We start from the raw sequence: 23,695 nt of genomic DNA, 5'->3' as shown, positions 1-23,695 counted from the left end.
TGCCTCACATGCAAAATGGTCCTTGGAATACTCCACCAGAAACTGTGTCCTCCAATCAGGTGCAATGCTCATCAACGAAAGGGTAGTTGGCCTCTTGGACAACGCATCAGCTACCACATTATGCTTCCTTTTGACATTCTCAATGTCAAAGTCGTATGCCTTGTTGAGAAATCTAGGGCATTAGCATTAGGTGATTTCTCTACGATTAGTAACTGCTTGTGAACGCTTTTAACTTCTTTAGATTAGGATCTTATTCTTTTGTTAATTTTAGGTATGTTCTATGCTTAGAGCAATTTATTTCAATTTTCACAGTTAGCTCAATATCTTTTCCAAATTAGCAATCACATCAGCATTAAAGTAAACCGCAAATAGAACATAAACATAAATCGCAGAAGACAAGCCAAGACAAGAGGACACAAGATGTGGCGCTAGCCAGGGACAAACCCCAATGTGGGGAAACCCTTGATCAATTCTTCTTATATGTTCTTCAATAGTTCAGCACAGAGAGAGAGAAAGATAGTGCGTTTACAACAGAAGTCAACACTGACTTATCTAGATAAGAGCATAGATCATCTCTAAGAAGATGATACATGAGATCAGTTGAAGACATGTTGTTTCAACTGATTCTCCAAGGTGACTCCTTCACCTATCGTTGTGCTGCATTTCATTGTCATGTTGCACCATGCTGCACCCATCATCACTATGTTGCATCTCATCATGCTTCATTAATCATGACTGTACCCATCACTGTACTGCATTATGTGCCTTTGCTACACCATGTTGCCATACTGACCTATGTGCTGGTTGCACCTTGCTTGCTTGTTGTCCCTAGCATGTTTGTTGTCCTTTGCTTGCTTGTTGTCCCTAGCATGCTTGTTGTTGCATGCTAGCTGTCCCTTGCATGCTAGCTTTACCAATACATGCTTGCTGCACTAAGTATCATGCTGCTATCCCAATATTAGTTTGTTGTCCCTTGCATGCTTGTTGTAACATTGCATGTTTGGTGTACTTGCTGCTAAGTACCATACAACTGCCCAATGTTAGTTAGCTGTCCCTTGCATGTTGCTCTCCTTCGGAGATAGATGCTTTGGCTGAAACCTCAGATAAACACTCCGATAGCTCCTTAGCTCCAATTTGCCCCACGAAAAACCCCAGCGTTAGCCTCTAGGAACTGCGTCAGCCTTTTCTGCCCTTTGTGTCAGCTTTCCTAGCAGTTCCGACAGTGCCCGACAGTTTCGGTAGTTCCCGACAGTTTCAGCTATTCCCGGCAGTTCCGGCTTCTGCCCTCTGCGTCAACTTTCCCGGCAGTCTTGGCTATTCCCAGTAATTCCGGCTTTTGCCCTCTGCGTCAACTTTCCCGGCAGTCCTGGCAGTTCCGGCAGTTCCTGGCAGTTCCGGCTGTTCCCGGTAGTTCCGGCAGTTCCGGTTGTTCCCGGTAGTTCCGGCTGTTCCCGGTAGTTCCGGCTTATGCCCTCTACGTCAGCTTTCCTGGCTGTTCCGGCAGTGCTCGGCAGTTCCTGGCAGTTCTAACTTCTGCCGTCTAGATTAGGGCAACGTTATCCCTTAGGATCTCTCCTCCTACTAAAACCCAAAGACAAGTAGAGAGGAAGAGATCATAAGTGTGTTGAAATGACTTGAAGGCCACTTCTATTTATACTAAAACGTTGAACACTAGTGTTTATTTGGTTGCTGGCCGACGTTGACGAATTGTCGCATAACACAAATAAATTCATATCTCCATGAATACTTATCGGAATTTGATGATCTTTAGATCAATCCTACACCTCTCGATGAGAGGGATCCAAGAAAAATATCAGCTTCCATTAATAAGATGACCCACATGGAGTTTGGCCCTAGTTGCCAATTTTAACACTCCCTCTCAACTAGGGAGAACTCCATCTGCTGATCCATATGTCCGACTGTACTATCTCTGCCATTAGTGCCCTGTATTGCTTTGGTCTGCTCTGCTGGGCTCCGCTCTGCTGAGCTCTGATCTGTTGAACCATGAAGAAGAAGAATTGATCGAGAATGTCTCATACCATTCTCTACTGACCCGAGTCAGTTTCATCTGAAGAGAGTGTGTCATCACTCTTATTGACCTGAAGTCAGTTTTGTTGATCCCAGATCAATATCACAAGAGAGTGTCTCAAACCACTCATACTGATCCTGTTAGCGCTTGAAATTTCACCTCAGGCTGAGAAAGGCAAACTCCAAGGCAACATCAAACCACTTAGCCTCGTAGCTAGCCCTACGGGGCAGGAGAGGGCTCTCTCCGGTATATCTCGGCAAAGATCTTCAAAGGGCGGAGATAACCAATAAAGAACACTGATTTTAGGCTAGTAAACTGATAAAAGGTTTGATTTGAGATTTTTAGGATTTTGGTGGAAAATCGGGGAAAGGCAATTTTGGGTGCAGGGATTGGACACAGTTTTCGCAGGGGGCTCTTTGGGGCAAGATAGGAGACTATATTGATGCCTTTGAAAGAGTTGGATGGATGAGAATGACTGGTGAGGAGCTAAGGAGAGCAAGCAATCACCTTGAATTCCCCTTAAACAGATGAAAACATTGATATTAAGCAAACTTAAAAGCAGAGCATGGTAATCATGAATTTTACTTTAACACTTCATTTGTCTAATTTGCAGAAGGAAAAGTAAGAAGATGATTCACATAACAAACTTACAAGTACAAAGAGAAACACACCATCAATACATGTAACCACAGGAATCCCAAAAAAGGACTGCAAAACCCTGGTCTTTCTTCCTTTGCCAAAATTGCAGAGATACAATGAGTAATACAATAGAAAGCTTTCTCCCTCAAGAGTCCAACCATGAAAATGACCAAGAAAGTACATAATATAGGCAATCTAACATCTTTCCTTGCCTCTAGGGGTCGAGCTCACTATCCTAGGAGCTGTTTCAACCAATTCCAAACTGAGCACTAAAATCTAGGCAGTCAAAACAACTTGCCTCTATAAGCTAGGAAACCAATTCATTCATTAAATTTTTGCCTATTTCATGAATGAATCTTCTAGAAGAGATAAATAAGTGTCAAAGTATCATAAAATTACATCATTTACATCAAGGAGGATCAAAATCCACTCCAAAAAGTCAAACCTAGTCAAAACTGCGTTTCGCTGAGCTGTAGGTGCATTTCTGTGAAAATAGCCTGATGCGTAGCGCCCTGAATCTCAACGCGTAGCGCGCCTTTGGGCCTGCTTTTGAGGCACTTCCCGGAGTCCAAATGAGGCAAAAGTGGGCTTGTTGGAAAGGTCTGGATGTCTACTTTCCAACCCAAGTGGAATTTCTGAATTTGGTGACCATTTGCCCCTCCAAAATTGCAATCTCCCAAGACTGCTTCCTGTGTGTCAAAAAGGTGGCAGAAAGTCATTTTTTGCTTGTTTTTTGACCTTCTGGAGGCTCAAAACTTGATGGAATCTCTTGGCAATTGCTGAGCAAGTGTATTTTTGCATGACAAATCCAAAAATGCTGAGTTTTCATGAAATGGAGTTGCCCATCTTCAGGGTAGCGCGCGGCGCGCTACGCGTTGGGGAGGAAAACCTGTTTTTTGCCCAAAAAAAATCACAAATGACCAAAAATGCTCAAATTTTTTGAAATTTGTGCTGGAGGTAAGTCATTTAGCACCATGCTCCTTCAAGGAAACCTCAACGAAGATGTGGAGGGGATCGGGCCTTTTTCTTCGTTTTAGTGCCTTGGCCAACCTTCCTTTGAGCACCTTCATTTTTGCTTTACATACGTGCATCCGAGCCCAATAATGATTCTTCATGTTCCGGAGCATGTCCTTATCTTTGTTAGCCTTGGCCAACAACCTCTCCAAATGAGCATTGACCCGGAGAAGCATAGCTTCTCGCTCAATGGGTACCAAATCACCGGGTCTCTTGCGAGCCAAGTTGCGGTCTTCATGGATCCTCCGCAACTCATCGAGAGTGTGCTCATCCTCTAATTGCTTGTTGCGCTGCTCTAAATATGTGATTGTCCAATTTGCCATCTCCAATTTTTGCTGCAACAAGTCATTTTCAGCCTCCCGTTGCTGAATGATCTTCTTAAGCTCCGAGCTAGGAGAATGGGTGTCAAGATCAATGATGTCAATATCTGGATCACCTGACAATCCCTCCTCAATCATGGGCTGCTTGCCCCTCTCTGATACCTGTGCTGCTGTTGGAAACGAGGCCCCTTCCACCTGGTGTGGAGATAACACTCGCGGTGCTGATGAAGAAGGCGAGACCCCTTCCACCTGATGTGGAGAAAATACTCGCCGAGCTGATGCAAATAAGGCCCTGTGGCCTCTCTGATATGTGATCAATGAAGGGGAGCTGACATGTCTGGGCTCAGGGATGTCATACTGCTGTGAGGGTCCTCCCTCCTCATGAACAACCTCAGGGGGTGGTGGTGGCGCTGTGAAGAAATCTCGAGAGATGAAATCCTCCCATGGAATACCTTGCTGGGGCAACTCATGCATGACCACAATCTTGATCAAAGCATAATGGTAGATGCTCCTGTGTTGCTGTGCTGGGCTCTTTCTCTGCACCAAGGGCACCATCCTCTCAATATTCCGGCACATGAAGAAAGGAATGTTCATCATCCGTACCCGTGTGAAATGCATCAACAAGCGGATATGGTACGAATACAAACGTGAAAATCTGCCCTCACAGGTGAAATAGCGAATGATGAGCCTCATCAAGGGCGCATACTCATCCCTCAAGAATCTGAAAGGAAACACACCAGTTAGGTGCCTCATATATACAGGTTTAATGTAGGGCTCATACTGGAATCTGTCCAACAGCTGGCGCTTGTTCCACTCTTCTCCAACATTGGGTATCCCTGTTGCTTGAGCAACAACCTCAGGTGACAATGTAAAATCCACCCCTGCAAGATTCACATGCCCGTTGTGCAAATGCAAAACAAACAAGCAGACCAATTCCCTATGGTGTTGAATTTGGGAAATTCTCTGGCAATATCCATAGCATGATTGATGACGGAAACATGTGACTGCAAGTGGACAAGCTTGCAAATAGGCCAAAGAGGTGGGCTCCTCTCTCACATGCTGACCACCCTTACCACCCCTGTGAGGCCTCCTTGGCACCTCAACGTCCGGTGTTGACTCACGGTCATCACTTTGCTCATAATCTGTTTCGGTTTCTGACATGGTTTCAAGAGCAAAATGGCTGAAATGTACTGCTGCTTCTGCACAAATGACCTGCGGTTTTGATTGTTTGAATGCTGCTCCAAGGGGACAAAAAACACAAGGGAGATGTTAGGGAGGGGGACTTTTGAGGGGATTTAGGGAAAATATATAAAAAATGGAATTTAGGGAAGGAATTACGACACACACATCATCACATAATCATAATTTGTAGGGGTTTGATAGGAGGTAGGATTTAGGGAGATTTTATTGAATTTTAGGGATAGGGGTAGGGTTTTAGGGCTTTTGATATATTTTTTTTTTTTTTTTGTTAGGGAGATTAGGTGAAAATGACAAGGGAGGGGATAATGGGAATGTGGGGAAATGAGGGAGTGAAAAAGGATGACCTTGGGCAGCAAATGTAAAACCCTAGCTCACATGCATTCGAATTTTTTTAAAACATAATACATATGAATTTTCCATTTCAACTTGATGGCATTTGACACATTTTCACGCTCATGTTATCTTTACAAAGCAAGAACTTCAATGATTTGAGGCCTACCTGAAGAAATTGAGGAGGAAGAAGTCGATTTGTGGCTCACTGGCAAATTTCTGAAGGTGGAAACCCAACGCGTAGCGCCCGACCAATTTTTGCACTGCAGAGACTGCCCTGACGCGTAGCGCTCGCCCAACGCGTAGCGCGCAGGCCCTGATGCGTAGCGCGCAGGTGCAGTCACCAAATTCGCCCAGTTTCACACTAAATGGCCTTTCACACTTGCTCTTGGAGTCTTGGAGGCAAAAGAATTACAAAATGAGGAGAGAGGGGCTTTTATAAGCTTGATTTAAATTTATTTCCCCTCAAACCCACTTTATAGTGTTTATGCAATGACACTTTTTAAAACTAATTGCTGCTGACTTGTGGTTTCCTTTTGTTATGAAATTGGTTGAAATGATGCTTTTTCTTGAAAATTTTTGCAGGAATAGCTTCTGAGGAGTTTTGGCAAAGGAGACCAAGGCCGCATGCCGACTTCTGAAGAATTTGAATTTTTTACAAATTTTTACAAAAATGAGAAAATGACCTTGCCTTCAAAAACAGGGTTTTTGAACTCAAGGTAGAAATTAGCTATACAATATGAAATCCTTTGAAATGATGCTTTGATGAACATCCCTCTGGCCTGCTGGGCATTTATTGACCTCAAAAGACATGACCTCAAAAGACAAAATTGGACTAAACCCTAGACCTAGGACCTTGATTTCAAGACAAGACCAATGACCCTGTAAGGAGTTTATTGACTGAAACAAACTTGATCCAGCAATGCCAAGAGGGGAATAAATGACACAAGCTCCTCCATCAGGGTTATGGCATGCCTAATGGAATGCAATAAGATGATACTGATGAGACACCTACTTATGCAAATGCAAAGAGCTTTGATCGCTGATGGAGGGCTACTAGACCGACTCTAACAGATCCCAGATCAGTTTCATTGATCTCAGATCAATGGAGGTCATCCTAGCATAGGGAGTACAGTAGATACAACGATGCGTCTATCGATAGTACTACTATGGTCCCTAACCCCATTTCCCTGCTCATTGATCACATGAGAGGTACTTCCCATGTGTCCCAGGCTGCATTGGTAGGATGCTTTGACAGGAGAACTAATCATCCTGTCCATAGGAGAACGAATCATCCTGTCCCACAGTTGCCATGGGAGAACTAATCAACCCATCCCACAGGAGAACTAATCATCCTGTTTCACAGTTGCCATGGGAGAACTAATCATCCCGGCCCATAGGAGAAGTAATCGTCCCGTTCCACAGTTGCGATGGGAGAACTAATCAACTGGTCCCACAGGAGAACTAATCACCCTGTTCCATAGTCGCCACGGGGTATCACAAGGGAAGGTTGAACCTGTCACCCTGTACATAGTGCACCACCGGGGGAGGGTGAATCGCCCCGTGGTCGTATGTCGCTCCAAGAAGTACCCTGCGCCCCCCTGGAACTCTTAGAACTCAATGTGTGCATCATACATGACCCTCATAAGAGGGTCTCTGAACGACACCAAATCGTTCTCGGAAAGCCAAGAATTTGACCTTTCCCTGGGGCTTTGACAAAATGTCTGCGACTTGTACATCAGTCTCAATGCGATGGAGCCTCCTCGCTCATTGACTTACCGTATCCCAGATAAGGTAGTATCTGATGTCTATCTGCTGGAGCAATCATCGAATACGGGATTCCTCAACAATCAATTCCCCCCCTGGTTGTCACAGAGGATCACGATGGTATTCATCATATGTACAAGCAGCTCACTGAAGAGCTTCCACAACTAGGCAGCTTCGTACGAGATCATACTCGTAGCTATGTATTTGGTCTCGGCGGTGCTTATAGCAACCGACTTTTGCTTCCTGCTCATCCATGATATTGAAGCAGAACCCAAAGAGAATCAACGCTGAGAAGTGCTCTAGTGATCCTCCACACTGCCTGCCCAATCAACATTCGAATAATCATGCAGCTTCATATTTCTGGCAGTGTATCTCAATCCATGAGAGATTGTGCCCCGAAGATATCTCAGAAGATTCTTGGCACCAATCCAGTGAGGTTCAACCAAATATGAGCTCACCATGCTAATTGCAAAACATATGTTTGGACGGAAGTTCACCAAGAACATCAATGCAAATGAGTTTATGAAACTCAGAGGAATTTCCCAAATCTGGTCTGGCATCATCACCATATAACTTCTGAAAGTTAAGATCCTCTAGGTAGTCACGGACTTGCAATTTACCATTCCACATCCGAAATCCAACTCCCTCTTACTTCTGCAAGTGAGAGGGTTTGCACTTATTTGAAATAGGTCGTCCTCAGAAGGTGCTGGTATGAGAGGTCTATCATCCACAACCTTCAAACAATGGTTTGGATCGGCGTCACTCTTAGTGAATGACAGCTTCATCTGACAACGATCAATCTTCTCATACTACACCCGGGGAGTTTTGCTTCAAGCCATAGAGGGCTTTCTTCCACCTGCATATGTGAGATTCCTGATCATGAATCTCAAACCCCTCCGATTGTTCCAAACCTGTGGACCTGCTACATGAGGGGAATGGTCCCCTTGTAAGATTTTCCTTCGGTACATCTCAGACATGTACTTTCATGCTCTTTTTGAATTTAGGCATCCCTGTCACCATCTGACTCACAAACCTCCGGTGCTATGTGTCAATGGACATGGTCCCCAGTGGACTTCCTGCAACTTGATACAACCCTGAACTCAAAAACATCTTTGAAAATTCTATTTTCAAACACGTACCTTTCCATCGATGAGTGCCACCCTGTAACCTTTGACTTCCATTGCTGAAATGGACACCAGGTTCTTTTTGCGATCAGAGACATAAAGAGATTCTGTAAATGAATCGAGTTACCCTCATTCAATTGAGGGGTAACATTCCCTACACCCTTTCCGGGATAGGTGGCATCGGCTCCAAGTATAATCCCACGATTGTTTCCATCTCTACCAAATTAGAGAGTGCACCCTTCTATCCGATGAAGTGCCTTGAAGCACTACAATCAATAAGCCAGATTCCCAAAGAATCTGAAGGAGAGGGCCAATACAAGATAACGCTTCTTTATCTTATCAAAAACAACATTTGATTCTTCATACCTGGGGTTCCTTGCTTTCTTTGAAGAGTTGGCCATTTCCTTGATGACCTGCATTACCCGTCATTCCTTTGATCATTGAAGATGTCCCTGGAATGATTGTTATCTTCATCAAGAGATGTGTCTTTGCCATTCGGACACTCCTTTGCATAATGACCGAACTTATTGCAACCAAGGCATCTCCTTTCCTTCCACCCTTAGATCCGGACTTCCCAATGAAGTGATCTTTAGGTAGGCCATCAGAAACTTCCACTGTGCCATTCTAATAATATTCTCTGCTTCAACTTCACCCTTGGTGAATTTGAAGAGGGATGCGAAATCCACTGATCCTTTTGTCCTTTCCCAACTGTCTTCGGTGATTGCTCTTTCACTCTTGCTTGGGCATTGTCTTCACCTTAGCTCTGATACCATGTTAATTTTAGGTATGTTCTATGCTTAGAATATTTTATTTCAATTTTCACAGTTAGCTCAATATCTTTTCTAGATTAGCAATCACATCAACATTAAAGTAAACTGTAGATAGAACATAAACATAAATCGCAGAAGACAAGCCAAGACAAGAGGACACAAGATGTGGCGCTAGCTAGGGACAAACCCCAATGTGGGGAAACCCTTGATCAATTTTTCTTATATGTTCTTCAATAGTTTAGCAGAGAGAGAGAGAGAGATAGTACGTTTACAACAGAAGTCAACACTTTGACTTATCTAGATAAGAGCATAGATCATCTCTAAGAAGATGATACATGAGATCAATTGAAGACAGGCTGCTTCAACTGATTCTCCAAGGTGACTCCTTCACCTATCGTTGTGCTGCATTTCGTCATCATGCTGCACCTCACCGTGCTGCACCTATCATCACTATGCTGCATCTTATCATGCTTCATTAATCATGACTGTACCCATCACTGTACTGCATTATGTGCCATTGCTGCACCATGTTGCCATACTGACCTATGTGCTGGTTGCGCCTAGCATGCTTGTTGTCGCTTGCTTGCTTGTTGTCCCTAGCATGCTTGTTGTTGCATGCGAGCTGTCCCTTGCATGCTCGCTGTACCAATACATGTTTGCTGCACTAAGTATCATGCTGCTATCCCAATATTAGTTTGTTGTCCCTTGCATGCTTGTTGTAACATTGCATGCTTGGTGTACTTGCTGCTAAGTACCATATAGCTGTCCCAATGTTAGTTAGCTGTCCCTTGCATGCTGCTCTCCTTTGGAGGTAGATGCTCCGGCTGATACCCCGGATAAACACTCCGGCAACTCCTTAGCTCTAATCCGCCCCACGAAAAACCCCAATGTCAGCCTCTAGGTACTGCATTAGCGTTCCTACGTCAGCGTTTTCTTCCCTCTGCATCAGCTTTCTCGGCAGTTTTGGGTAGTTCCGGCTATTCCCGGCAGTTTCGGCTTTTGCCCTCTGCATCAGCGTTCCCGACAGTTCCTACAGTTCTCGGTAGTTCCAGCTATTCCTGACAATTTTGGCTTTTGTCCTCTATGTCAGTTTTCCCAGCAGTTCTAGCTTCTGCCCTCTGCATCAGCTTTCTCGGCTGTTCCGGCAATTCCCGACAGTTCCTGGTAGTTCCGGCTTCTGCCCTCTGTGTCAACTTTCCTAGCAGTTCCAGGAGTTCCCGATAGTTTTGGCTGTTCTCGGCAGTTCTGGGTTCTGCCCTCTAGATTAGGGTAGCGTTATCCCTTAGGATCTCTCCTACTAAAACCCAAAGACAAGTAGAGAGGAAGAGATCCCAATTGTGTTGAAATGACTTGAAGGCCACCTCAATTTATACTAAAACATTGAGCACAAGTGGGGTTTATTTGGTTGCTATCCGACCTTGACGAATTGTCCCATAACATAAATAAATTCATATCTCCATGAATACTTATCGGAATCGGATGATCTTTAGATCAATCCTACACCTCTCGATGAGAGGGATCCAAGAAAAATATCAGCTTCCATTAATAAGATGACCTACATGGAGTTTGGCCGTAGTTGCCAATTTTAACATCTTCTTTTGATTATTAGTGTTCTTCTTCATTAGTAACCGATGCATGAACATAAATAGACAAGAGACACAGAATGTAAGCTATCAACCAGGGCCAAAACCTCTCATTCTTTTAGAGGAAAACTGCACAAATTCTTCTTATAGAGATTCCGATTGATGAAGACCATGACCAAGTCCCTTAACCTATTAGCCACACCAAGACCAAGACACAAGTCCTTTCTGCTCATTTCTTCTTCTTGACTTCTCTTCCTCTTTGAGTGAGATCTTCTCCTCAACAAACTATAGATGCACTAGAGATGTTACCGAAGCATGACACCAAAATGTGACTGCTGTAGCAATATTGAAACATTGTGGTCTATCACTGATCGGTAGTTCCTTTACATAACCGAACTGTGGTCTCTTCGCAGCATTGGTCTATAATATATATACCCTTGTTCGAATATTGTTTCTCTGTTGAAGTACCGATACCTTCTTCTTTGAAATCCGAACTATAATTTTTGTGATTAGCCCTAGATAGAACTTCATTGTTCCTTCATCTCTTCCTCGTTGTCCCTTTCATCTCTTCCTCGCTGTCCCTTCCATTAGAACTATCTCTGTACTAGAGATCCAAATTCATCTCTGTTTTACCCATTCGAAAAACAAAGAGATGTGTGACCAAAAATCTGTCTCTGTGGAATAGGCTGAGATGCCTATTTATAGTGGTCTGCCCATCATATTAAGCCGACATGAACTTATGAATAGGTGTCTTCAAACTGTAAGCCGACATGAATTTGTCATTCCATCTTGAAGCCGATATGGAAGAGCAGGACTTGTGCTTGTCGTTGGAGGGCTATTGATAATCTTATTGACATATATACATTTGACACATGCTTAAGAAGAGCTCTTCATACATGACATTAATTCTTTGACTTTAATGACAAATCCTAATGCTCTCAATGGGAGCCATCTATATATAAGAACTCTTGCTCATGAAACCCATGGAGCAAGGCATTACAAAAATAATTTTATTCTCTTCTTTTCATCATTTACAAAAGTCACAATTACATGTCATTATGAAGTGTTGATTTGGGGTAGCATCGGATGTGCTCTACCCACGAAATTTGGTGGAGATGTTGGGGCACATGAGATCTCCAATACCCAGAAAGAGTTTGGGCAGATTCTAAATAGATCAGGAGATATTAAAATAATTAATATTTTTAATGCAGTCCCTTAGTCTAAACTTAGGGAAAATAAAATATTAATGTGTATTAATATGAATCTGTGTTAGAGTGGTCCAAAAGACATGGATCAAGCCAGATCTAATCTTAGCCATTGATTAGGGACTTAATCTCGGCCGTTGAGATGTCAACAGGAAAAGTATAAGAGGAGGCTTGAGGGTCACTTGGAGAATACACCAGAGTGATCAGTCATTCTATTCTTTACAACGGGGTTTGCTAGAAGAGATAGAATCAGTGATCGGGAGAGCAGTTGAGGGGCATTGAGTACAGAAAGACAGAGAGGCAAAGATAGTGCCGGGATAGCAGCAGAGCAGCTGGAGAGAGACGATGGCTGGAAAGTCAGTAAATGTTGGGTCCCTGCTCTCTCTTCCTAGTTGGTTTCTGCCCTCTTCTTTAGGGTTTATTTCTTTTTATCTATTTACTTTTTATTATTATTTTTATTATTTATCTGGTATTAACCTTTTTATTTTTACTGATTTATGTTTTATGGATTTACTTTTATTGATTCATTCTATTATCACCTTTATTTTTTGAGTCCTTTTAACTAATTTTTATTATTTTTATTCTTATTTTATTGGTTCGGTTATTACTTTTTTAACTAACCTACCCTCTTTTATTTTGTTTATTTGTTTTGTCTTTATTTTATTTATTTATTCCGACGTTTTTACTAATTTTTCTAACTAGCCTATTTATTTTATTCTTTTTATTTTCATTTATTCATTACATTGTTACCATTTTTAACTTATTTTTTCTAACCTCTGTGGTTTTCTTCCATTAATTTTTCGATAATTTTTAATAATATTTATAGGCTTTTACTTTTGATTTGATTATTTTATTTTTATCTTTATTATTTTATTTACTATTATTATTATTATTTTAACTGATTTTTGTTTTATGGATTTACTTTTATTAATTCATTCTATTTTTACCTTTATTTTTTGAGTCCTTTTAACTAATTTTATTATTTTTATTCTGAATTTATTTATTTATTTAACTAACCTACCCTCTTATATTTTATTTATTTTGTCTTTATTTTATTTATTTATTCAGACTTTTTAACTAATTTTTCTAACTAACCTATTTATTTTATTCTTATTTTACATTATTACCATTTTTGACTTATTTTTCTAACCTCTGTGGTTTTCTTCCATTAATTTTTCCATAATTTTTAATAATATTTATAGGCTTTTAATTTTGATTTTATTATTTTATTTTGATTTTGATTTTGATTATTTTATTTACTGTTATTATTTTTATGTTTTTTTAACTAATTTATTTATTTATTTACTTTTTCATTTCTAATTTAATTTTCATTTATCCATTTATTTATTTTATTATTTTTTCCTAACTAACCTATCCTCGTTTTGACGCTTCTTAGTATTTTATAATTTATAATTTATAATTTTATTTATCTATTTACTTGTTTTATTTTGAATATTTTTAACTAACCTCCCCCTTTTGACCTTTGTTAGATCTTTTATTATTTTATAATTTTAATATTTTAAATAATATTATTGCTTTTAGGGTCCATTATTTAACTAATTTCTAATTTTTATTAAAATTTGTAAACTAAATTACCCTTCAATTTATATTTTGGTCCTAATTCTTACTAACTAAGCTAATAAAATATTTTTGACCCCGATCCTTGAGTCAAACTAGCCGTTGGTCAGGAGTCTCTGCTCTGCCTATTTAACTTGCTTAGCTGGATCTGTTTCTTCAACTTGTCCTGATGATGAACCACACTTGTTGGTTCGAAACGCGTCGACAAATGATTTTCCATGTGATTTTCGCCGAAGAATCTCTCTCTAAATTGATATGGATCACAGAAGCCTGAACTCTATTATAGCAGCAGAGCAGCTGGAGAGAGAGACATAGGAGCAACCAGTGGTCACGCAGGGGCATGCAGAGGCAGCTAAGTGCTGCGCAAAGCACCAGAGGGTTCAGCGTAGCTGACGCAGGGTCTCTTGGGGCTGATGTAGGGCCAACGTTGGGTTAGGAGAGGCTGACGCAATCCAGATTGGGCAGACGCTGGGGTTTCAGGGGCAGATTGGTGTTGAGTAGCCGCCGGAAGGATTATCCAGGGTTTCAGCCAGTAGATTTGTCTGAAACGGAGAGGTATTACTGCTAAGGAAATTCTCTATTGGGTAGGCCAGTTTCGACACCCAGATTGTACTCTGATATTGCTTAATAAGAAAACCCTTAGATAGCTGCACCAATTTTTCTGCATTGGGTTTTTCCGGGGACATTAGTCCAAAAATAATGGTGTCATATGGTGTGTTTGTTCTTGTTTCTTTTAGTTGCTGATCTGTAATATGTTGAGCATACACTAGTGTTTATTTTCAGTGTTTACATTGTAAATAACCTGTTAAAGAAAATAACAAGTAGGTAGGAATAAATTAGATAAAGTGCATGGAGGGTTTCTAACTAGGTAAACTTAGAAACTTCAACATGGTATCAGAGCGAGGTTGCAGATCACAGGAGGACTAAAAGACATCGGCCGATGGAGCAATAGCAGCAAAAAACAGCTGTCCCGAGGTGATAGAAGCTGTTTCTAGCAGCGCAAAAGCCAAGAAGTGTGACGCAGAGCCAGCCAGAGCCATGCAGAAAAAGCCGGGAGTTGCGCAGAACCTCAAAGAGGCTAGCATTGCTGACGCAGAGGGCTAGAGGGTTGACGCAGATCCATTTGGGGTGACGCAAAGCCAACGTGAGGCAGAGAGGGGTTGACACAGTTCACAGAGAGGCAGTTGTTGGAGTCTAGAAGGCTGCAAAAATATTGCAGAGTGGAGCTGGTGAGGTACTGTAGTCAGAATAGTACCCGACAGAGCAAGGCCAGAGGAGTTGTTACTGAGGGTTTCTAGCCGAGGAACCTGGATCAGCAGTGCAGTTGCACAAGACGATCAGAGTAGGGGGCATCTCGACAAGCGGCAGAAGGATTTCTAGGAGGGAAATCAGGACTCAGAGGGAACCCAGAAGAGAACTTCTAGACGGGAAGTAGAGGCTCAGAGGAGTCGAACAAAGAACTTCCAGGAGGGAAGTATTGGAGCGTCATGGCACTACACGGGGTAAGATACTAGGATAGATTGGATGGAGCATCGAACTTCGCAGTTTGGAAGGCCAGAATCTTATCAGTGATTGACAGGAATCATGTTAATAACTTTGCCTTGAAGGTTATAGCTATCCTAGTCGACCCCAATGATAACAACAAGTACGAAGAGGCGATGGCAAGGGCCAAGTGCATTATCCTTGACGGGGTCAAGGATCATGTAGTACCACATATAGCCGAGAAGGAAATGATAGTTGAGATGTGGGAGGCTCTCAAGAACTTGTACCAGCATACTTCTGTGCAGAGACGAATGCTGCTCAAGAACCAGATGAGGTCGTATCAGATGAAGAAGGGTCAATCGATTGACACCTTCCTCGGAGGACTGAATGAGATCTGAGACCAGTTGACTGCTATAGGAGTGACATCGGATCAGGAACTTATGGTGAGGACAACCCTGAATGCTGTCTCAGAAGATTGGGAAGTGTTTGTCCAGAGTATCCTAGGCAGAGTGACTCTCCTTCCTTGGGAAAAGATGTGGGTAGCTCTTCAACAGGAAGAGATCAGATGGTAGTCTAAGATAGGTAGCAGCAACGAACGGATCAAGGTCAAGCAGGAGGAGGAGGATGTGGCCCTAGCTCTGAGGGAAAGCAGGAGAAGCGGAAGAAGAAAGATCTCTCCAAGATCAAGTGCTTGCACTGTGGGGAGATGGGTCATTATGCGACCTAGTGCCCGAGTCTTCGAGACTAAGGCAGTGCCAGCACGGGCAGAGAAGGAAGTTATGATAGACGATGACTATGCCATGAGTGCACATGCACCACTTGAGCAGAAGTGGGGAGACATCGAGCTGTAGTCAGGCAGATTACAGGCGATGAGGGGCAGGATCCTCAAGGTACCCAACCTTTTGGATTAGACCTTGCTACGGGAGCCCCGACGAGGAGTAGCAGGAGTGGCTGAGTGGGTAGAGACGGAAGCAGATGGAGCGGAAGAGAAAGCTACAGTGCAGGAGTCCCAAGACAGCGCAGAGCTAGCAGGCTGCAGCAGTGCGAGAGGCACAAGAGTGTTGCACCAGTGCAGGAAGGCATAGCGAGGTGTGCAACGGTGCGAGATTCAGGGAGTTGTTGCAACAGCGTAGAGGTCAGAGAGAGGGAGCACTTGTCAACGACAGAGGGAGCTTCAATGTCAATGGGTGTTTCTAGCCCAACAGGGAGGTCAGTGGGGAGATCAATTACTTACTTCTCAGTGACTGAGTTGTAGTGCAGTAGTGGGCAACATGTTGCAACATGATGAGAGGAGGTGTAGTGAAGATGCAGTGCTGGGAGGAAGGACCAGCAGCAACATGAATGCAGAGGGAGCTGTCATACAGATGCAGCAGTGGCAGTGGCAGAACCATGGGCAACAGTACAAGATGCAGTAGTGCAGAGGATGTTGGGCAAAAAGGCCTAGCATCAGCTCAAGTACCGATGTTAGATGATCAGAGTAAATACTCAGTGAGGAGTATTTCTAGAGCACAATCCTCGCTAAGAGGGAGTGTTGATTTGGGGTAGCATCGGATGTATTCTAGCCACAAAATTTGGTGGAGAGGTTGGGGTACATGAGATCTCCAATACTCAGAAAGGGTTTGGGCAGATTCTAAATAGATCAGGAGATATTAAAATAATTAATATTTTTAAGGGAGTCCCTAAGTCTAAACTTAAGGAAATTAAAATATTAATGTGTATTAATATGACTCTGTGTTAGAGTGGTCCAAAAGACATGGATCAAGCCAGATCTAATCTTAGCCATTGATTAGGGACTTAATCTCGGCCGTTGAGATGTCAACAGGAAAAGTATAAGAGGAGGCTTGAGGGTCACTTGGAGAATACACCAGAGTGATCAGTCATTCTATTCTCTAAGAGAGATAGAATCAGTGATTAGGAGAGCAGTTGAGGGGCATTGAGTACAGAGAGAGAGAGAGGCAGAGATAGTGCCGGGATAGCAGCCGAAGAGAGAGACACAGGAGTAGCCAGTGCTCACGTGGGCCATGCAGAGGCAGCTAAGTGATGCGCAGAGCACCAGAGGGGCCAGCATAGCTGATGCAGAGGCTCAGAGAGTTGACGCAGGGCCTCCTGGGGTTGATGTAGGCCAAGATAGGTTGACACACGACCAACGCTTGGCTAGGAGAGGCTGACACAGTCCAGATTGGGCAGATGCTGGGGTTTCAGGGGTAGATTGGTGCTGAGTAGCTTCCGGAAGGATTATCGGGGTTTCAGCCAGTAGATTTGTCTGAAATGGAGAGGTATTACTGCTAAGGAAATTGTTTGTTGGGTAGGCCAGTATCGGCACCCAGATTGTACTCTGATTTTGCTTGATAAGAAAACCCTCAGATAGCTGCACCGGTTTTCCCGCATTGGGTTTTTTCGGGGACATTAGTCCAAAAATAATGGTGTCATATGGTGTGTTTGTTCTTGTTTCTTTTAGTTGCTGATCTGTAATATGTTGAGCATGCATTAGTGTTTATTTTCAGTATTTACATTGTAAATAACTTGTTAAGGAAAATAACAAGTAGGTAGGAATAAATCAGATAAAGTGCATGGAGGGTTTCTAACTAACTAAACTTAGAAACTTCAACATGAAGACCGAACCTAGTTACACTTTTTAACACTCCCTCTTAACTAGGGAGGTATTCATAATGGTACTTGGTCAATCTCAATCTGAAGAATTTCTCATAAGAAGAATTGGATTGGTAACCCATCTGTCTAGCATCATATCAACCAACATTGTCACATAGCAAGGCCTTGACCAACAACTCTATCCATGTGATCAGAGCACAATTCTGGGAAGACCAATGATTCATAGACACCATAATCATTGTCTCTCTAGGTACATACTCCACCCGTGTTTTCACAGAGTATGACCTACTTTGGACTATTCTTATTTTGTATAGCCAGTGCTCAAAGAATATTGGTCCACGACTACTCTTATCTTGGATGCCCTATCTCATGCTCAAAGAGTATCGGATGCCAGATGATTACCCAATCCTCCATTCTGTCTTCTTAGGTGAAGACCAGAATGATGTGACTATCTCTCCCTCAATTAGGGAGGACACCAATTCCAATAACGAAATGTACTCATTCCTACGGAAGGAATGTACCTAAGATTTCTCTTGGCTTAGGAATTTCCAAGTTTCTTCTGAGTAAGAAACTTGTTTTTCAGGCTCCCTCTTAATGAGGGACCTATAGCAGCTCCGCAACTAACTGCTTGAAGAGCTCCTTCCTTTGATGTTATGAATTTCTTTTTCAGGGAGTCTTCATATTTTGGGGCTTTTTCATAGGGCACAAACCATCCATCACTTTCATCCATGAGTCAGTCATGTCATTATTCCTTTTTTCAGAAAGTGATTCATTAGCCTGCATCTAGCCTTGCTTCATGTCACGCTGCCTTCTTCATGCCATATTTTCAGAAGGATCTTACATCCCTTCTATATGGTCCTCTTGGAAGACATCCACAATTTTTACCTTGGCAGACCTGCATAAACCCATCCAGATACTTGTTCGAAAATAAGAAATGAACACTTAAATCAAAATTACCTTTGTGATGCTCTTTCATCATGACATCTTCCAGTTTGCATCAACATCCTGCATACATGTTGACATATCTCCCAAAGATATCCATTGTCAAGGGTATCCATCTTTTCCAGACTTCCATCAAAGTCTTCATATCTTTTCGAGAGATTTCCTAGTCAAATCTTCTTGGTCTTCCAGATGTTGATTTCCTTTACCATGGTTGCATATCTCACGATCTCTTCCTTCCTTTCTTCACACATTTCATTTCATTCCCAGGAGCTTCCAATTAGAGTTCCTCAATTGTAGTCAACCACCTCATACTTCATATGAGGACATATTATGTTGATTTCATCTAGTGTGACCCATGCCTTTCGGCAACCTTTCATAGGAGGAGAATCCTTTCCTATGATCATGCTCAGTGTTGCACGAAGCGCCCCCCCCCCCCCGGATCGAAGCTCCGAAGCGCGCCCTGTAGGGAAGCGCCGTACGAAGCGCGCCCTGTACGGAAGCGCCGTACGAAGCGCGCCCTGTACGGAAGCGCGCCCTGTACGGAAGCGCCGTACGAAGCGCGCCCTGTACGGAAGCGCCGTACGAAGCGCGCCCCGTACAGAAGCGCCGTACGAAGCGCGCTTCGGAATTTTGGAAGCGCGCTTCGTGAAATTTTTAGCGCTTCCTGGAATTTCCGAAGCGCCGGCTCCGAAGCGCGCTTCGTACGGCGCTTCGGGCCGCCGAAGCGTGGCGCTTCGGAGTAGGAAGCGTGCGCTTCACGCACGCTTCCATACGCTTCGGCGGAAAGGGGCGCGCCCAAGGGAGAAAAACACATTTTTTTTAATTTTTTTTTAAGTTATGTTCACTCAACCTTAAGGGGTGGGTTAGGGTGAGGTTAGAGTGAGGTTAAGGTGAGGAATGAAAAGAATAAAGCCCCCATTCATTCCTCATTTTCTCACTTTGAGTTTATGAGAGTTGGAGAAGAGAAGAGAGGAGAGGAGAAGAGAAGAGAGGAAAGGAGAGGAGAAGAGAGGAGAGCTTGGAGGAGTGAAGGAGGAGCTAGGAGAAGGAGGAGGAGCTTGGAGCAAGAGCTTGGAGGACTTCATCTACAAGAGCTAAAGAGGTAAGTTCAAACCCCAAACTCCCTTGTTTTTTTGAAATTTTTTTTGTATTTTTCTCCTCCCTCTCCTACTCTTTCCCATTGTTTCTACTTGCTCCTTTATTTACAGGTTGCCGTTGTCCACCACCTATATCCATATTCCAAGATGGTGTTCTTTTGGCTTCTATGTATCATTCCACTCTTGGTTTTAATGATGGCAAGGGTGAGGAATACAAGGGAAGAAACAGAAGAGGACATTGGTGATGGTCCTAATAGTAGTGACCCAATGTATGATGAGGAGGAAGGGTTTGAAGAGGAAGGGGATGAACTTGAAGGGGACACTGAAACACAAGATGGGAAAGCTACATCAACACCCTTGTGGAACTATGTGACCAAACTTGATGGGGGAAAGGGTGGTGGATCTTACAAATTTGTGTGCCCTCATGGTTGTCATGGAGGAAAACCATATTGTGGTTCATATACCCGTCTGAGGAGGCATCTTTGTGGGGTTCTGGACAGTGATGAAAAAAAGGGTTCTGTGGGGGTACAAATTTGCCCAAACATTCAACTGAAGAAAGAAGAAAATACATCCAAATAGAGATGGCTGCACAACAAAAAAACAAGAAACAAAAAACTCATTCTGAATCAAGTGCAACCTCTAAATTTGGTAGTTGCTCATCTCCTCATGGTACTTCTGCAAGCTCTGGAGGTAGAAGAACAATAGGGGATTTCCTTAATGTTGCTGGGAGGGATGATGTGGATGGAAAGATAGTCCATTTTCTTTGTGCGGTGTACCATTCAATGTGCTTCGCTCTCCCTATTGGCATGAAATGGTAAAGGCCATCAATGAAGCCCCAAAAGGATACAAGGCCCCCAACTATGAGAAAGCTAGAACAGTGTTATTAGAAAGAGAAAAAGCTAAGGTTCAAAGAGCTTTGACACATTTTACAAATGAGTGGGTAGATTCTGGGGTATCCATTGTATCAGATGGGTGGACAAATATTAGAAACCAACATTTGATAAATGTTCTTGGTGTTTCTTCTAGTGGTGCGGTATTTATTGCATGTCATGACTCCTCCTCCATCATTGCATCTGCACAAAACATTGCAGATCTCCTATTGAAATCAATCAAAGATGTTGGTCCGAATAATGTGGTTCAAGTGATCACAGATAATGCAGCAAATTGTAAGGCAGCAGGAAAAATTATTGAGCGTACTCATCCACACATCTTTTGGTCTGGGTGCCTGGTTCACACATTGAACCTTTTGATGCATGATATTGTGAAACACAAAGAATGTGGGTGGATTGCTGAGGTTTACAGGAGAGGGAAGCAGCTCATTAAATTCATCACAGGGCATACAAGGGTAAACTACTTCTATGGCACTTACTCCAAGTTGCAATTGCTTAAAATTGCAAAGACAAGATTTGCTACTTATTACCTCACCTTTAGGCGGCTAGTGAAGGTGAGACAAGCTTTAACTAATCTGGTGTGTGCTGAAACATGGGATGAAATTAACACTGACATAGATGGTGCTAATGCAGTCAAGGACACTGTTCTTGACAGTTACTTTTGGGGACAGGTTAAATATGTTTTGCAATTCACCAAACCAATTTATTACATGATCAAGTTTGCAGATTCAGATCGACCAGTAATTGGGGAGGTGTATGGGCAAATGGATAGCATGTTGGGGTAGATTAAAGACATTGTTGAACCTAGAGATATCAGCTTGTACAATTATATTCGTGTAGAGGTGCGAAACCGATGGAAATGCTAAATGTTCCATTGCATGCATTAGCATATGTTTTGACACCTAAATACTATCATCCATCATGGCTTTCAACACCAGCACCTGGGGGGGAAGCAGGAGAAAACCACACCAAGATCAAGAGGTTCACCAAAAATATATGGCTGCATTGAGTAAATTAATCCCTGATGAGGAGGAGGCTGCATTGGTACAGAGACAGGTGAGCAACTATACGCTCAACACTGGTCCATTTGGGAGCATGCATGCAATTAAAGATCGAGAGACTTTTTCTGCTCTTGAGTGGTGGAACATGCATGGAGGGGGTACTCCACTTCTACAGAGTTTGGCATTGCGGGTGCTATCACAGGTGGTAAACACTTCTTCTGCAGAGAGGTGTTGGAGCTCTTATTCTTTCATCCACAGTGTTAAAAGGAACAGGTTGAATTTAGACCGGGCAGAGAGCTTGGTTTATGTTCATTACAACTTGCGATTGTTGTCCCATTACTGTGAAGATGCAAAGTCTAATAAAGACTTGTTGATTTGGGACAAGAATCCAGAGGAGCCCAATTTGGAGGATGGAGTGTTGCGACTAGAGCAATTAGAGGATGCTCTTATCCAGGTATGTCCATTGTGGTATGAATTTTCCAATTTTCCCTTATAAAGCATTTCTCTAATTCATGTTTTTAATTTTTTTGTTAACTAGTGTTTTTTTTTTTGCATGAATTTTTTGAGCGATTCTAGGATGATGATGACCGTGTTGATATGCCACCACCCCCACCCCCATCTGGTCCCTTGGTTCCTAGGTTCCATGGTTCAACACCAACAGCAGGGGGTTCTTCTTCATCAGTGTCAGTGCCACGACTTCCACAGGCACCATCTTCTTCATTGCCACCACGTGGAGGCCCGCCACCACGTTCTATTCGTGGTGGAAGGAGGAGAGATTAGTAGATATATTCACAATCTACTACTTTTTGTCATAGATTACTCATTAGACTTGTAGACTTGTGAATTTGAATTTTGAACCTTTTTGGCTTGGCGGTGACCAAGTGACATATTTTGTAAACATTATTATTTGAATTTTGGACATGACAAATGTTGACAGTTGCTCACTTGCTAGATAAATCATAATATGCTCTATGTTTTATGTTTTATAATATGCTTAAATGTTTTATGTTTTATAATATGCTTAAAAATTTGATGTATGTTTGTAATAGCTAGAATATAGATGATTGTTGTACATACCACTGTTGATAATATCGGCGATATATCGGCGATATTCGGAAATATCGCGATATTTTCGGCAAAACGATATATCGCCGAGAAAATATCGCGATATTTTCTGTTTTGAAAATATCGGCAAATATCGGCAAATATCGGAAAATATCGGCAAAATATCGCGATATTTTGAAAATATCGGCAAAATATCGGCTATATTTAAAAATTTGAAAAAATTATTTTTTATGCTTGCCGATATTTGCCGATATTTTGCCGATATTTTTGCCGATATTGCCGATAAGATATTTTCTGGACCCTCGCCGATATTTTCCCGATACCGATATTATCAACACTGGACTACATACTAGTAACTACAATGGAATCATGGATGCCATATCTATCTTGATTTATGCAAAAATATGCATGTTTTCATGTCTTCTACAATTAATTTGGTATTTGGGATGTTTGTTTTGAGTATAAATGCAAAAAAATATAAAAAAAAAATATATATATATATAGCAGACGCTTCCGCGGACGCTTCGCTTCCTAGATTTTTGGAAAATGACGCTTCGGCGTCCCCGCTTCCAAAAAACGCTTCCGCTTCGCTCCCGCTTCGTGCAACATTGATCATGCTTCTTGAAATTGAGCAATGATCTATGTTTCCTGCAACCATATGACATGACTTTATAATATTGAATACAAACACATATACCTCATTTACCTTTAGGCCATCTAGGCTTCTTTCAACAACTTTCTTGATTGAAAAGAGCTTTAATCCCTTGATCTGCTTCATATGTCATCATAGCATCATCCCATGAATTCCACATGTTGGAGTTCCTGATGAAACACTTGCTTCCACTCTAGATCGGTGAATCCTTTGATGAGGATTCCATTAGAGAATCTTGAGGATCTTGCATAACCCTATCCAACAAATGTTTCCTTTTGACTTGGTGTATGATGGGACTTGTCCTGGATTTCTACTTCCCTTTCTTAAGTTTCCATTGAGGTTCTCAAGGGCTATATCCTTCATAGTTGACTATCAGACATCTTTCATGTTTCCTATG

At 42.3% G+C, this 23,695-nt stretch overlaps 2 protein-coding genes across 7 annotated transcripts in view; both read left to right on the top strand.

Moving 5' to 3' along the window:
- Positions 1-23,695, top strand: part of LOC149167665 (S-adenosyl-L-methionine-dependent methyltransferases superfamily protein) — a 298,474-nt gene that overhangs the window by 261,990 nt on the left and 12,789 nt on the right. The window lies entirely within an intron of this gene.
- LOC149167666 (uncharacterized) lies at positions 21,492-22,559 on the top strand. The gene is made up of 2 exons (XM_089431575.1): positions 21,492-22,035; positions 22,158-22,559. Exons 1-2 carry the CDS (start codon positions 21,502-21,504, stop codon positions 22,359-22,361), a joined length of 738 nt encoding a protein of 245 aa, XP_089287701.1. The 5' UTR covers positions 21,492-21,501; the 3' UTR covers positions 22,362-22,559.

Source organism: Pinus tabuliformis, chromosome 5_1, assembly GCF_031772625.1.
Source record: "Pinus tabuliformis cultivar Carrire ecotype Pingquan chromosome 5_1, CPIR1, whole genome shotgun sequence".
Taxonomy (NCBI): Eukaryota; Viridiplantae; Streptophyta; class Pinopsida; order Pinales; family Pinaceae; genus Pinus; species Pinus tabuliformis.
Note: the sequence above shows the minus strand (reverse complement) of the source record. Positions and strands in the feature narration are given on the sequence as shown.